Source organism: Pyrus communis, chromosome 15 (genome assembly GCF_041283825.1).
Source record: "Pyrus communis isolate YQ-2024b chromosome 15, ASM4128382v1, whole genome shotgun sequence".
In the NCBI taxonomy this organism is placed as follows: Eukaryota; Viridiplantae; Streptophyta; class Magnoliopsida; order Rosales; family Rosaceae; genus Pyrus; species Pyrus communis.
The window spans coordinates 30,254,152-30,268,807 of NC_142579.1; the positions used below are offsets into that span (position 1 = coordinate 30,254,152).

General features: G+C 37.4%; 2 protein-coding genes, 1 long non-coding RNA gene and 1 pseudogene across 4 annotated transcripts; 3 read left to right on the forward strand and 1 right to left on the reverse strand.

Moving 5' to 3' along the window:
• The first annotated feature begins 184 nt into the window (after positions 1-184).
• Positions 185-5,366, forward strand: LOC137745500 (uncharacterized). The gene is made up of 14 exons (XM_068485463.2): positions 185-669; positions 1,317-1,372; positions 1,503-1,677; positions 1,929-2,030; positions 2,186-2,257; positions 2,673-2,789; positions 2,881-2,958; positions 3,125-3,187; positions 3,289-3,385; positions 3,682-3,760; positions 3,844-4,055; positions 4,289-4,434; positions 4,689-4,811; positions 4,907-5,366. Exons 1-14 carry the CDS (start codon positions 583-585, stop codon positions 5,054-5,056), a joined length of 1,557 nt encoding a protein of 518 aa, XP_068341564.2. The 5' UTR covers positions 185-582; the 3' UTR covers positions 5,057-5,366.
• A 71-nt stretch (positions 5,367-5,437) lies between these two features.
• On the reverse strand, positions 5,438-6,813 carry LOC137745514 (uncharacterized). Its single transcript, XR_015957028.1, has 3 exons — positions 6,677-6,813; positions 6,284-6,391; positions 5,438-5,632 (listed from the first exon to the last, which is right to left on the reverse strand). It is a non-coding gene; the product is annotated as an uncharacterized LOC137745514 (long non-coding RNA).
• Positions 6,814-7,925: 1,112 nt separating this feature from the next.
• Positions 7,926-11,116, forward strand: LOC137717507 (senescence/dehydration-associated protein At4g35985, chloroplastic). Its single transcript, XM_068456896.2, has 5 exons — positions 7,926-8,670; positions 9,795-9,925; positions 10,012-10,178; positions 10,388-10,472; positions 10,776-11,116. Exons 1-5 carry the CDS (start codon positions 8,068-8,070, stop codon positions 10,942-10,944), a joined length of 1,155 nt encoding a protein of 384 aa, XP_068312997.2. The 5' UTR covers positions 7,926-8,067; the 3' UTR covers positions 10,945-11,116.
• Positions 11,117-11,406: 290 nt separating this feature from the next.
• LOC137747350 (uncharacterized) lies at positions 11,407-14,023 on the forward strand (annotated as a pseudogene). The gene is made up of 6 exons (XR_015956145.1): positions 11,407-11,418; positions 11,537-12,121; positions 12,327-12,424; positions 12,520-12,619; positions 12,986-13,045; positions 13,465-14,023. The product of XR_015956145.1 is annotated as an uncharacterized LOC137747350 (transcript).
• The last annotated feature ends 633 nt before the right edge of the window (positions 14,024-14,656 follow it).

The following is a 14,656-nucleotide window of genomic DNA, read 5'->3' on the forward strand; positions in this document are numbered from 1 at the left end:
GTTTGTACAACATAAAAATTGATAACATCATGCTACTTAATACTTCTACTTAGTTCTAATAATATTCTTCATTGTCTATGGGCGAAAAATCTTAAATTTGAATCTAGAAATAGTTCGATATGACCATGCTAATTTATCCTTCCATTGTTTAACGTAAATAACATCGTTGACATGAGGCGGTGTCGGACCCAGCACCGAATGAAAAACCAGGAATTATTGTTAAGGGGATCACCCTCCGACCTTTTTTCAACCCTTTCTCTTCCTTAAAAAAGCAAAGCCAGCAAAAGGGCACACACGACAGGAATTCTTGTTGCTGCTCGTGTTGTGTTGTGTGGCCAGCGAGCCAATTAGTAATTTCCCTTTCTCCTGCGAATTATAAATTACGCGCTCTCTCACTCGAACCCCTTTTTTCCCTCTCTCTCTCTCTCTCTCTCTCTATCTCTCTCTCCTCCCTATCTCCGTCGCGATTATCGACGCTGTTCATCGGCCATGGCGATCTGAGAGAATGTCTGCGGCTTCTCTCCTCGCCATAATCTTTGTCTCCTCCTCCCTCTAACAAGCAACACGAGCGTAATAATAAAAATGTCTGCATTGGATCCTCTCGATTCGCTCCTCTTTTCTCTCGGCAGAGCGTTCTGCAGCCCGCTGGCAGTTTTCGTTCAGATCCAGGTTTGTTTTTTTCCTTAAAATTTAGATTTTTTTCGCCATTTTATGTTTCGTTCAGATCCGGGTCCGTTTGGTTGCCGAGAAATTCACTTGAAAATTTTCTTTTCGTTGGGTTTTAATTTGTTATTTGGGGTCGGGTCTGGGATGAATTGCTTGCCGGCATTTGAATTCGGCTTCTGGGAATGCGAAATTCTTCGATTCGAAGTTTGAATTCTTCAATTTTGATTTATGGCGGCAGTTTTTATTTTCGATTATTAAAAAAATTAAAATTAAAGCTTCATGCTTTCTGGCTTAAAAGTAATTTTCGTTATAGTTGTCCAATGGAGGTCAAATATATGATTTCTGGGTGAGAGAAGTCAAAAATCCAGAAAATGAGGTTTGAACTGAAAAAATTAGACTGCTTTGGGATTGGGAGCTGTTATTGGCACGTCAAAAATCGGCTTACATTTCTCCTCGAGTTCGCATTTTCTTAGGCGATTCTTTGTGTTATTTTCGAGTTGAAAGATTAGGTTTTTCTTCATAAGAAGTTCAAATTACACTCTGTTGGGTCTGAGATTTGGAAGCTCAATATGTTTGTGATATTAGATTAACATAGTTATACTATATTTTCTTTTGGTGGGCATGTCTAAATTTCTGTATTTGCGCTGTAGGGATGTCTAATCTGTTTGATTCTTGCTTTCGGATGGGCTTGTGCGGCTTATGTCAGGTACCTGAGTTTATATTCCGACTTCAATGTAACATCAACTACTAGCATGGCCTCTGTGCTTGTTCGATGTTAAATTTCCTTTCTTTGCTTGGTATTCAATGTTTTTTTCCTGTTCTGTTTCCCCCCTCAGGAATAGAGAGATTAATCGGATGAAGGATAGTATGCAACGAGGCAATAGCTTTGCTTTCCTTTGCCATGATATCACTGAACTTGAGCACTCAAATCAGCTCAAACTGCCAAGAGTAACAGTTGTTATGCCTTTGAAGGGATTTGGAGAACACAACTTACACAACTGGAGAACCCAGGTTAGAGGGACACTTTGCTTTCGACGGGGATGCTAAGAGTCTTCTTTGGTTTTGAGGGTCCGCTCTCGTGTGTTTATATTTTCTTGTTTGGGGAAAAAAGGAGTTGTTGAAACCATCAACACCTTTTAAATGATTAGATTATATGGTGAAGTGTTCAAAATCCATGTGCTAACTGATTTAATAGGTTGAATCTGTATCCAAGGTTTTTTTCCAATATGGTCTGAGCTATTTTGTTTTATTAACGAACGCAGGTCACTTCTCTCTATGGTGGTCACTTAGAATTTATGTTTATCGTGGAAAGCACAGAAGACCCTGCTTATCGTGCTGTATCTATGCTACTATCAGAGCTTAAGGTATATGCAACAATAATCATGGTTTCTTTGATATAAGAACATCCAGGACAAGTTATATAATATATGCTTGGAAGCATAAGTTTAATGGTAACATTTTTATGGTTGCATGTGTGCCCAGAATGATCTGTTTTAAGTTTAACTTCATTTTCTTGCAGGATGAGGTTGATGCTAAGATTGTTGTGGCTGGTATTTCAACAACCTGTAGTCAGAAAATTCACAACCAATTGGTATGTACCTGATTAAAATTATTTACGGTTTGCTACTGTGCTGGTGCAATAGCAAGGTCTTGCACAGTTTATGTGTTATCTTATCAAATCATTATGTACCTATAATTCTTCTTTATGACGAGGTTCTTTTCTTTTTGGAATAGGGGAATATAAACTTATTACTAAGTCTTAGTAGTGTAGGATATATGTCTACACTATATAAGGCATCAGACTCGTTGTGTAAGGTTTCTTTTGAGGACTCATGTAGAATAAAAGGCAAAGGAAAGCTGCACTTAGAATTATATATGGAAATGTGAGATTTAGCCTTGTGGCCTACTCTGTTTAAATCTTTTTGCATACATGGTTTGAACTTTAAAGCATGACATTCTGTAGTGACTAATTATATCCATTACTAGATCGAAATGTCTTTTTGCAGATTGGAGTGCAGAAAATGCACAAAGACAGCAAGTATGTATTGTTTTTGGATGACGATGTTAGGCTTCACCCTGGATCGATTGGAGCCCTAACCTCGGAGATGGAGAAAAATCCTGATGTAAGATTTTTGTACGTTGATCCTATCTTATATGTGGTATGTTAGTTGTGGGTTCTGTTATGGTGTTAATCCTGTTTTAAATAATGTGCAGATATTTATCCAAACCGGATACCCCCTTGATTTGCCTTCGGGAAGCTTAGGGAGTTACTGCATTTATGAATACCATATGGTACCCACTTGTTCTTCAAAAAATACATATACATGTATCTGTATTTTAACATCTAAATGGACGTGTATATAATTTTTAGTGGTTATTTCTTGTATTTTATCTTAAGCTTCCTCCTATATGTTAATTGAAGTCTGTATCCTAGTCATATGCAATTTGTTTTGTACAGCCTTGCTCAATGGGCTTTGCTACTGGTGGAAGGACATTCTTTCTGTGGGGAGGATGCATGATGGTAAGTAGCAGTAGCCTTCTATAAGTCTTGCGTGCACTAAATCGTCATGCTGCTTTAGTTTTAAATTTCTTGCGGTTTCAACTGTTTTAAATTCTATGCAGATGCATGCAGATGATTTTAGACTCGACCGCTATGGAGTGGTCACAGGACTTAAAAATGGTGGTTACTCTGATGATATGACTCTTGCAGCTATAGCCGGTAATATACCCATTGAAGTTTTCTCTGCTACCTGAAGGCTTAGATGCAATCATCTTGTCAATCTGATATAACTATCCTGCCAACTTATACCATGTCTTGTGCATACCATTTCTTTTGGCTGTTCGAGTGTTAAATTAGTGCTCTCCCTATGTTTGTTTTTTCATGTTTTTTAATCATCTTTGGGGGGATACGTTTACAAGGGAAGGGAGACATTACATCAAGGATTTTTGCATGATTTGGTTCAGTGTGGTTTAAAGTGGCTATGCATTGTTGCTGATGTTATTGACCTCTTCCAGGTGCTCATAAAAGGCTCATCACATCACCTCCAGTTGCCGTTTTCCCCCATCCGCTTGCAAGTGATCTTACTTTTCCAAGGTTTGTAATGTACACTTGTTTTCTCAAAAAACAAAAAAAATGCAGTCATACTTCATGCTTACATCTTTTGACTTGTCCTGTAGGTATTGGAATTACTTGAGGAAGCAGACATTTGTGTTGGAATCATATACAACAACAGTTAACTGGATTATGAACCGTGCATTGTTTACCGTCCACTGCTATCTCTCATGGGGATTTGTAGCACCATTCTTAATGGCCATTATTCATATCACCGCAGCCCTACGAATGTATATTAAGGGGTATTCAATCGAGGAAACAACCTTCACTTTTGGTGGTGAGCACTCTAGTTTTCTCCTTTAGGTAGTTTAGTAGCGTTGACTCAAATACTAATGTAGAAAACCAGTGTGCAAGATAAAATTTGATTCTCTCTCCCGTTTGGATTATGATTTCTTGCCTAAAGTAAATCAAACGTTTCTCCAAATCAGTCATTTTAATAAAGATCCTCACGTTCGCCATTAATTTGGTGCTTATTTTTATGCTCTTAAACATTCATCCACCCTTTCTCAGGATTGAAACTGGTAGGCTGCCTAGCGACATGCACAATTATCGAACTTCTTTCGATGTGGAACTTGACCAGGATAGAAGTTCATCTATGCAACGTGTTATCACCGGAGGCGCCTAAACTCTCACTTGCTACTTACAACTGGAGCCTTGTAAGTGTCCATCTCTATACCCTCAGAAGAATTTTGAAATTCATTGCCTGTATCTTGAATTCTGTATATTATACGTACCAAAATATCCTGATCGAAGGTTTATATCAAAGTACCATAGAAAAATCAGACATTCGTGAGCTCTATCTTTTTATATATGAAAATCCAAACTCCATATCTAGTTGGAGCTCTGGGGCGCCTTGATGATGGCTACTGAGTATTCTCTAATGTTCATGTACTGTTTTTTTATTCGGCAGGTATTTATTGCACTCATTGTAGATAATTTTTTGTACCCCATCTCTGCCTTCCGTTCTCATTTCTCTCAGTCGATAAATTGGTCTGGTATTCGATATCACCTAAAGGATGGGAAGATATTCAAGGTATGCTGTCTAAGGCCTTTCTGGTTATATAGCTTTAAGAACATTACAACTTCTGAGCTATATTTTCTGAAATATTTTGTATAATTTCACTGAAGATTGAACGAAGCAAGGATATGGGTCCAGTATATACGGATTTGGGAGGAAAGCATTTAGGGAAGAAAGGAGCTCCTCCGAAATTGTCATTCCTGAGCTCTTTGGCCAGAAGTTTGGCACAACGGCGCCAGCCGAAGAAATATGATATCTAGTGAATGTGATTGGAGAAAACACCTTTCGATCGATTTTCCCAGCGTTTCAAGATCGGATGGGCGACGAGATTGTTAGAAGAAAAAATCTGTTGGGGTTAGATTGGTTTTCCATTCAATTATTGATTTATTGAAGTGTTTTTAGAAATTTTAGTCTCATTTTTTCGATACCCCTTCAATCCATTTGATTCTTCAGCCTCAAACCCGACCTGCCTCGGTTGATTTGTAATCTGTACCTTTTTGTTTTTAGTTATGTAATTTAAATTCTTATACAGTTGAGATTTAAAGGATAGCAAGTAGAGATTTGATTCCATTTCCAGTGTTGCACTGTTGGCTCCTCCCCTTCATTTGCATCTTTAGTGAAAAACTTCGCGAGTTTGAATCGGAGTGCAAAATATAAGTGTTTATTTACTATGAAATACGAGTTTTGAAGGGCTTTCTTACAGATACAATGTTGTAAGAAAAGAAAATGCAAAGAGAAGAATGGAATCTCAAAGTAATGACTCCAAGTTGGTCACAGCACCAGATCCCCGATATAGAAGTTGTCGATCATCAAAGACTCCGGCAGCCTGCTGCGGCCTGGAACACGAAAAGTAAAGATAACAAGCAAATGTCAGGAGTATCATTGCTATAACCTTGCAAATGCAAAGAATGTGCCAATTTTAATAACCAGGAAAGATACAAGGAAGAAGAAGCGAGTTTCGGTTTTCAGCATAGTTCACGAGATCAAAACCTCCACCTCTCCTGTTTCGGAACTATTTCTTTCTCAGTTATAGATCAAGTAATTGTGTGACACTGACGTCAAAACATAACTAATTAATCCCAAGTAGACGAGACAAGCCTTGAGTCGAATCATCCCCAGCATGATCTAAGATGGCATCGCCACCCGGGTGCTCCTCTACGTACGAGGTAATATCATATACCTACAAGGATTATGCAAGTGTGGTTACAATGGAAAACAAGAGAGTCCTAACTCCTAATCAAATGAGAAATCAAAACGTTACCTTGTCTTTAATAATTATCCAACAATCCGTTCGCTTATTATGCAACGAGACTTGAGCTTTCGTGTACATTCTGGCTGGCTGAAGAAAAACAGGTCATTTGAAGGCAATCAGTAACACAAAAACTCTCTTAAAAAGTATTTTCTTTGGGTGGTGTTAACGGTTGCAGTTGATTTTTAAACTAGTACAACTTTAAATTCTCTTTCAAGATTAACCAACAAGAAAGTACCATATTTTGGGCCTCGTGGGATCACAAAGACCGCCACCAGCGCCGCTGCGGCGATCATCATATCTCAAAAGTTGAGCTCTTTAGTCTTTACACCGCCGAGTCGAAATTCTTAAACCAAGCAATGAAAACAGATCAGAAAATGTGGTAAATGTCACATAATCTCGAGCTTTTTGTTTAATTAAGTTAGATAAACACAGACGGTCGGATAAGACAGGCATTGTCTGATTTGACATTTTTTGCAATCAAGCAGTTTGCTAGGATTCTAAGTGAGTTCAAGTGACTCGAAAGACAGACTGGTTAAGTACGAGTTAACAGCATGTATTTGGAGTTTCCCAGGCTTTTAGAGATTCTAGATTTTGATGCAGAGAGCAATTAGGAGAGAGAGAGAGAGACCTGCAGATTGGATTGGATTTTCCGGCGATGGCGACAGAGACATGGATGGCGGATTTCGGCTTTGGAGAAATTATAGGGAGAACTGTCTATGACTCAGACTCTCTCTGCAGTCTGTGTTGCGAGATGGTGTGGGCCGTAAAGATTTTGTTGATGAACATGAGAAGTACATTTCTGATGATAGTTTAATATTGGGCCTAATGGGCCTAAATGGGTCCAGGCAAGAGAGAAGTTATTTGTACATGAGATGGAAGTTTTACATGTAAGTTATGTTATGTTGTCATATTATGAATTTCGATCATTGATATCTCACAACATAAGTCTGATAAATGAAAATTTAATCATGTTAAACACATCAACTAAGATATAGCCTATTATACGCACCAGTACGATCCATAAGAAAGAATTTTAGTGTCAATTGAACTGAATCGTGGAAGAGTCGGTTGGTCAGTCACTCACATCCGCACCTACACTTATTACGCCCTATTAGGGTTTGTACACGAGAATTTGCATATCAACTAATACAGTAAATTGCTTGGCAGAAGATGAGACTACAAAATCAAGTGAATTTGATATTTTAATATATTAATATAATGTCATGTGATGAAAACTTACATGTGACAATATTTTGTCCAAAGTGACACCATCGTTACAGTAAACTCAGTTACTCAGTTCTACTCATGCCACATGCATTCTATTAGCACGCAAAACAAAAAAATTAAATTACTGTTTGGTTGACAAACTCAAATTGTAATCAAACTAACAAAAATGAAAAAAAAAAATTAGTGAGATTTTAATATAATTAAAATTTTAGTTTTGAGTGCTAACGGAGTACGCGTGGTATAAAAAAAAGTGCAAAGTTAAATGAAAATGTATTGAGAAGGTTGTTAGCATTCCAATATCGATTATATGAAATAAGAGAAATGTTAAGAAGATCCTCAAAAATGAGATTTTTTATGAACTATCTGCTAATTCAAGTTTTTACCTAATATTTTATAGTGTTGATACGAAAATTAACGGTAAATTATAAAGTGTTAGAAAGCCAATAGTAAGTCATCTTTTGCTGAGAATCTCCACAACATTTCTCACTTGGGTTCACACTTCAGACTTTCTTTGGAAACTGCAAGGTGTGTCTGTACTTTTATACTGATTATCCGGCATCATGCAGACAGTTGTCATCCTCCGAATTCTCCACTGAAAGCCTCAAACAACTTTATTCTGATTCTTTGGGGTTAATGTAATTAATGCGTATGGCTTTCAGTGGAGAATTTGGAGGATGACAAAGCATCAAATTCGCCTACAACTTTTCCTCTTAACCCATTACCTTTTCCCGATCATCTTCTTTCCAACCCCTCGGTGAAACAAGTACAGACAATTTCCTTCCCGGCATAGAAATGGGTTGCTTCAGTCGGTCACGCAGTCCCAAACACAAAACCTCCCCTCCCACCTCACCTCCGCCGCAGTACCAAACCCAAAACCCTACTCAGCAATACCAACAACCCAAAAACCTCCAGCAGCAAGTCCTCTTCCGAATCCCAGGATGCAAAGTCCACCTCATGGACGAAGGAGAAACCCTAGAGCTCGCAAACGGCGACTTCGTCCTCGAAAACATCTTGGAAAACAACGTCTCGCTCGCCACCATAATCAAGGTCGGCGAAGAAATTCAGTGGCCGTTGACAAATGACGAGCCGGTCGTGAAGCTCGACGCTTTGCACTATCTCTTCTCCCTCCCCATGAAAGACGGCGATCCTCTGAGCTACGGCGTGACATTTCCCGCCCAATACGAAAGTAACTTGGGGTTTCTGGATTCGTATTTGAAAGAACACTCCTGCTTCAGTACCGCATTGACCAAGAATAATAATAATCAGGGGGTTGATTGGAAGGAGTATGCTCCAAGGATTGAAGATTATAATAATGTGTTGGCCAAAGCAATTGCAGGAGGGACTGGTCAGATTGTGAGGGGAATCTTTATGTGTAGCAATGCTTACACCAATCAGGTTTTTTTTTTTTTTTTTTTTTTGAACAAGTGAAATAATTTTAGTATTTTACGCAAAATTGTTTGAATGAGAAAATTTAAGGTTGCTAAGAAATTTTAAAATGACGGAATTTTATTTTTAGAATTTGTGAATTTTCTTTTTTGATTAACTTAAAAAACCAATGAAATTTAATGTGTGTATAGAGTCATTAGTATGTAAATGAGTGATAATAGTTAGGAAATGTGCTAGTAATGGCGATAACGGTGATAATGGTGGGTGAAAGTGGCAGTAGTGATGAAGGTGGGTGTTAGCGACGGGGGTGATAACGGTATGTGGTGGTAATGGCCGCTCATATTTGAGTTTTGTTGTATTTTTTTTTTTTTTTTTTAAACTCTCTGAAAATTTGGAAGTAACACTATTAATAAATTTAAACATAGGAATTGGATGTCCTAAAAATTTCAAGTGATTATTTTTTTTTTCATGCAAAATTTTTAAATTTCTGTCTTTATGAATCCAAAAGTGATTTTATGTATGTCAATTTATAAATTATGACTTTTGTCTAAATCCCAAATTTATTTCCCTCGTCCAAATTTAGGAGCCAAGAATTAAACTTTGCTTTGTATGGAAAGCATACCACTCTAGTCAATTTGGTCAAGCCAATAATTCTTTTTACTTTAAAACAGTACATGTAACACAGGTTATAATCCCAATTTTACAAAGTTTCAATGGTCATAGATTTTACAAATTGAGGAACTGCACAACGTGCGAAACCTGTAAAAATATGCCTTGAACCCTCCCCATTCTTTCAGCCCGTTCTTTCACTTGTTGCTTAATCATGATTGAGGGAGTGTTTAAGTTTGACATACATTGTTGCAACACTTATATGGTTTGCATGTATGTCTGTGAAGGTGTATGCTTGATATATATTGTTAGCTTATTCTGTGACAACTTAAGCTAGTTTTGGGGTCTAATGATTATCTAACAAAATGAATCAATGAAATCTTCTTCTTTTTTCTCAAATGATCAGTTTCATCTCAACATTTCCGCAATTAGTTAAATACATGGTAAAATGTATAAGAAACGTCATCTGGGTTGATTTCTTTTGAAGATCTAACAATAATTTGTATGATGGGAGAGGAAAACAGGTCCAAAAAGGAGGGGAAACGACATTGGCTCGTCCCGTGGAGGGGAAAAGTTATGTCAAAAAACAAGGAAGTAATAGCAGTGAAAGTTCTGCTGCGACAAAGAAGAGTGGAATCAACGAGAACTTAAAACGGTTAAACACATTTTCCTTGCATTACTTTGTGAGCGTGTATTGAAAAGTTCTCAAGTGAATGGATCTTTTGTATTGCCATGATTCAGTGTGAAAAATTTGTCAAAGATGACATCAGAGCTGAGCAAATCTATGCTTGATGGGGTTGGTATTGTGACCAGATCGGTGATGGGTCCGGTGGTTAATTCCCAGGCAGGGAAGGCATTCTTTGCCATGGTTCCGGGAGAGGTCCTCTTGGCTTCACTTGATGGCATCAGTAAGTTCAAATTCGTACATTCTTCATGTCGAAAATTCTGCAATACATTGCGTTTTGGGATTTAGTAGACCGTCATATATGATGATTTCTTTCATCTAAAACATATAAATCTAGCAGTCATTTGAATGCATAGTTGAAAATTCTCTTCACATTGCCAAGGCTATATAAGAATCTACATATTGATGTATGGTTCATCCTGCAAACTGCAGATAAGATTTTGGATGCAGCTGAAGTTGCTGAGAAACAAGCTCTTTCTGCCACCTCAGGTGCTGCAACTAGAATTGTCAGCAACAGGTAATAATGGCCAATTATACAAACATGATCGAAAATGTTAGACTCTACATTTGAAGAGTTTCGATTAATAGAACATGTACCGTTACAAACTTTTAATAAAAAATAGAACTGGAGAGACACTATCCTACATGATGAAGCACTAATTGTGCTTATATACGGCTTAAGCCTGAGTAGTGTATTTCTGATTCTATTTTTTATTAAAAAATAATAACCATTTCTAATTGTACATGTTTCCCGTTACTATACATACACAGATGATTCTTGCATGTTAGTTGAATTGCTATTAATGTTGAGAAACTGCAGGTTTGGGGAGAGTGCAGGGGAGACAACTGAGGATGTGTTTGCAACAACAGGGCATATTGCTAACACTGCTTGGAACATCTTCAAAATTAGAAAGGCCATCAATCCAGCCTCATCTGTCAAAACAGGAGTACTCAAGAATGCTGCCAAAAGTAGAAACCAATATTCTTAAAAGCCATCAGTGATTTGTTAATTAGTGTTGGATATTTGATGGAGGTTGGGATAACAATTAATATCTAAAGTTTGCTACTATGGATTGACTCTAATCTTGCTATTGTACTTATGCTTAACAAGAAACTGCATATTGGATGTGGGAATTTCAAGTTGAAACTCTCTTTCTTCTCCGTCCTTTCTTTCTTCCTTCCCTTTGAGAATATATAAGAAAATTTATTGTTCCGCAAGTGCACGACGACTTTTTCAAATTGTAAACAATAGTTCATTAATGACATGCTTGTTTTCTTGAAATAGTTAGAACAAGTAATGGAAATATTACGATTCTTGACTTTTTTTCATTACTTTAACATGCACATATTGAAATTACTTTGATGCCTGATTTCTCACACTTGCCAGCATATGTGAGAGTAAAAGCAGATATGTGTCTACTACGTTACAGTTAAAATTAGTATTCTAATACATGAAAAAAGATGTAACTGTTGTGCCCTATGTTTATCTAAGGGGATGCGGCATGGAGAGAAGGAGAGTGGAGAATGGACTTGAGGAATTGTGTGTTAATTCCCTAGTCCCTTGTGCCTTTATTTATCAAGGATCGATTAAACGAATGGACCCAACGGTCAGAAGCTAGCGGAACTGACGTTGCCTCGCTTGCTTCTTTATTGAAAAAGCCGTTGCGCCCTCTATGGATATCTCAAAAGACTGATTTGGTTGAACGAACTTCCAGACCATGAATCATGGGATTTCACACCCATCATTCTTGTTTCTGCCTCTGCCTCCGATGGTGTTGTACCACACAGGACTAGTTCAGAATTTAGCTGGAATTACGTAGCAGGAGCCGGTGATGATGGAAGAAAGCTGGGCAAGGGGTTTAACACCCACCCTCTTCCGGAATCATGCCTATGATATTATAAATGCCTGGCCTGTTTTGTGTAACCAGATGGTAGCTGATATGGTTGAGAAGGATCGAGTTTATCGTGCTCGAAGGGGGCAAATTGCCCCTCAGGTTTCTGTCAACGCTCCGAATTTGGTAGAAAACTCGGTTCATTGTTTGCACGATCACTTGACGCTGCCTTTGGATATTTCAAACACAAATATGGATTTAAATTCTCGTGACGAAGATTGTGCTATATCGCGGCTGGGTTCAACAGGTCTTGCTGTAGGCATATCTTCAACCGGTATGTTCAAAACTACTTATGGTTTGTTAGCATCCAAATTCAACCTGACCCTTAATTTTTGGCTCTATTTATCAGTGCATGTGAATGTTATGTGTTCATATTTTATCTGCCTTCCAAAACTCTTTTGCTATCTAGCTTATGTCAGCAACATTATGTATTTGTTAATTCATTTGGCTTACCCTTCGGTCTACCTTATTTGTTGCAGCTGCAGTATGCAAAGTTGATTGCATACTAAATTGTGACCAAGAGTCGATCTCTGCTTCTCATCAAAATGCTAAAACATATATGCATCTTCCTATGGTGGTGAGTTCAAAAGAATATTAGGATAACATTCTTATTTTCATTTTCATTGTGTAATTGTTCCACTAACTTTTCACTTTCCTTGGCAAACATCAAAGCTTGATCGGTTTTCCTTGTTTAATAATCTCCCTTCTGCTCTGAACTTTGCAAAGTTGAATCTAAGTGAAGGGAAGACCCTCCTAATTTGGTGCCATAACGGTAAAGACTTCACATCTTTTGCTTAGTTAATTCCATTAAACAATACCACTGTACATGACATCGCATTCTGATGGAGCTCTTTGTTTCATATATGGAATCTCAAGAACTTTTAGTTTCTCTGAAGTGATTGTGCTTAAGTACATATGCAGGCTTCAGAGTCGATATAGCCATGTTGATCTGTTACTAGCCCTTGCTGAACTTAGTTGAAAACGATATACATTCTTATAAATATACTTTACGAAACTTATATGACACATATATAGAGAGAGAATAAATAATGTTCTTCAATGTTTGATTATTAGTTTTCTTTGTTCTTGGATTACCATTAGGGTCTTCTAATATTTTCCAATATCCTCTTTATTCCAGGGGAAGATATCAGCTTATGTGTATGTCTGGCAGTCTTGACTTCATTATTTGATGATAGAGGTATGCCTTCTTATACTGCTAGAAATATCTTCAACTTCGAATTTGATGGGTTTTATTGTTTTCTCGTTGAGTGTAAACCATTGAGCGTATCTTCTTATTTCATAAATAAACATGTTCTCTATCAAAACAAGGGATGATGTTCTTGTGCTTCTTATTTCCTGAAGAGGTGTTTAGATTAGACGTCGTGCATGATCCCCGCCCCCTCTTCCCTTTTCAATTAAAACATATTTGTCTAAGCTAGCTTGTAGTAGTAAATGACTCGTTCTCTCTATGTCTGTGCTTTAAATATTTGTTTATTGTCCTGGATCTTCAATATTGATTCATGTTTTACTGCTGCACTACCAGCATTTAATCTTTTCCAGGAAAGTTGTAATGACACTTTGTTCTAGCATTTTCTAACATTAAGACAATTTCATTAGGAACCTTTGATGGTGGAAGATTCTTCAGAGATACATGCATTACAAAATTGGAAATGCGGAGAAGACTCGTAACTATCTGTAAATATGTAGTAAATGCCAGGCCTTCATGAGGAAACCTGAAGCAGGTTTTCGGTTTTCTTAATGGCCGAAAAGAGCTGGTGCAACAAGACTGCTTAGACCTTAACTCGCAGAATTAGTTCGACTAGATTTTCAAAGCATCTGTGCCGAAAATATACAAGTTGCATCCTTTCCTGGCTATACTTGCAAAGCTGTCATGTGTTGCGATTTTGAGAGGGAGGCATGGAGTTCGTATAAATGAGTAAGAATTGTAACAAAGAAATGGAAACGTGAGTTGGAGAATAAAGAATTGGCGGCTCCCGTTGCGAAGAGTAGAGTTAGATTCATTCACATTCATTCGTTTTGCACTCTCGTGCATTCTTCAACAAGAGAGATTTTTCAGTGTGACCGATATACGGGGTAGTACACCACGTGTCATTATACAAATTGTAAGATATGTGTGCTAAAAAGTTAATAACTTCAAAAATAAAATTTCTCATCACTTCTATTGAAACACGTGATGTATCACTTGTGTTCCCATCACAATTAAAAATTTCTCCTTCAGTAGCTGCTAACTTCATGGCAGAACATGTTTGTTGTAAGTCTTCATTAACAACTCTGGGATTTCATTAAGCCACTTTGAGGTTTAGCTGTTTATGACTAAAATGTTGTGGGTAAACTGTAAAGCCTAGTTCTTTTGACAAGACACAACATATTGTAAGTTGTTGAAGCTCAACTGGTTAAAAGATTTACTCCTTCACCCGAGATCATATGTTTGATTCCACCCTCTCACAATATCACTTGTAATAAACCACGGAAAGGTCAAAAAATTTTGGTTTGTACACTTCCGTGGAATGAGTACTAGAATTATTTCAATTTTCCCATATGTTCACCAATTTCTAACTGCTTGTGCGCTTATACCAAGTGTTGAATTAAAAAAGATGTAGATTTCACGTTAAATTCGTAATCTAATACATCAAAAGTTAAGAATAAAATCTTAGAATCAATTACAATAGCTATTGGTTCCGTACCCATTTTTCTCTCTCTATGACTAACATATCCTAAACCTAAAGATGAAGAATGCGGAGTTGGTATCATGGCCCAATAAAAAGGTTAAGAAATTATGATACGTGCA

What these genes read in the sequence shown, in the direction of transcription:
- LOC137745500 (XM_068485463.2), top strand. Translation starts at nt 583, where the DNA reads ATGTCTGCATTGGATCCTCTCGATTCGCTCCTCTTTTCTCTCGGCAGA. An exon ending in GCTTGTGCGGCTTATGTCAG is followed by an intron (nt 1,373 to 1,502) that starts GTACCTGAGTTT and finishes TTCCCCCCTCAG; the next exon opens with GAATAGAGAGATTAATCGGA. An exon ending in GACTCTTGCAGCTATAGCCG is followed by an intron (nt 3,386 to 3,681) that starts GTAATATACCCA and finishes GACCTCTTCCAG; the next exon opens with GTGCTCATAAAAGGCTCATC.
- LOC137717507 (XM_068456896.2), top strand. Translation starts at nt 8,068, where the DNA reads ATGGGTTGCTTCAGTCGGTCACGCAGTCCCAAACACAAAACCTCCCCT. An exon ending in GGCTTCACTTGATGGCATCA is followed by an intron (nt 10,179 to 10,387) that starts GTAAGTTCAAAT and finishes TGCAAACTGCAG; the next exon opens with ATAAGATTTTGGATGCAGCT. An exon ending in ACTAGAATTGTCAGCAACAG is followed by an intron (nt 10,473 to 10,775) that starts GTAATAATGGCC and finishes GAGAAACTGCAG; the next exon opens with GTTTGGGGAGAGTGCAGGGG.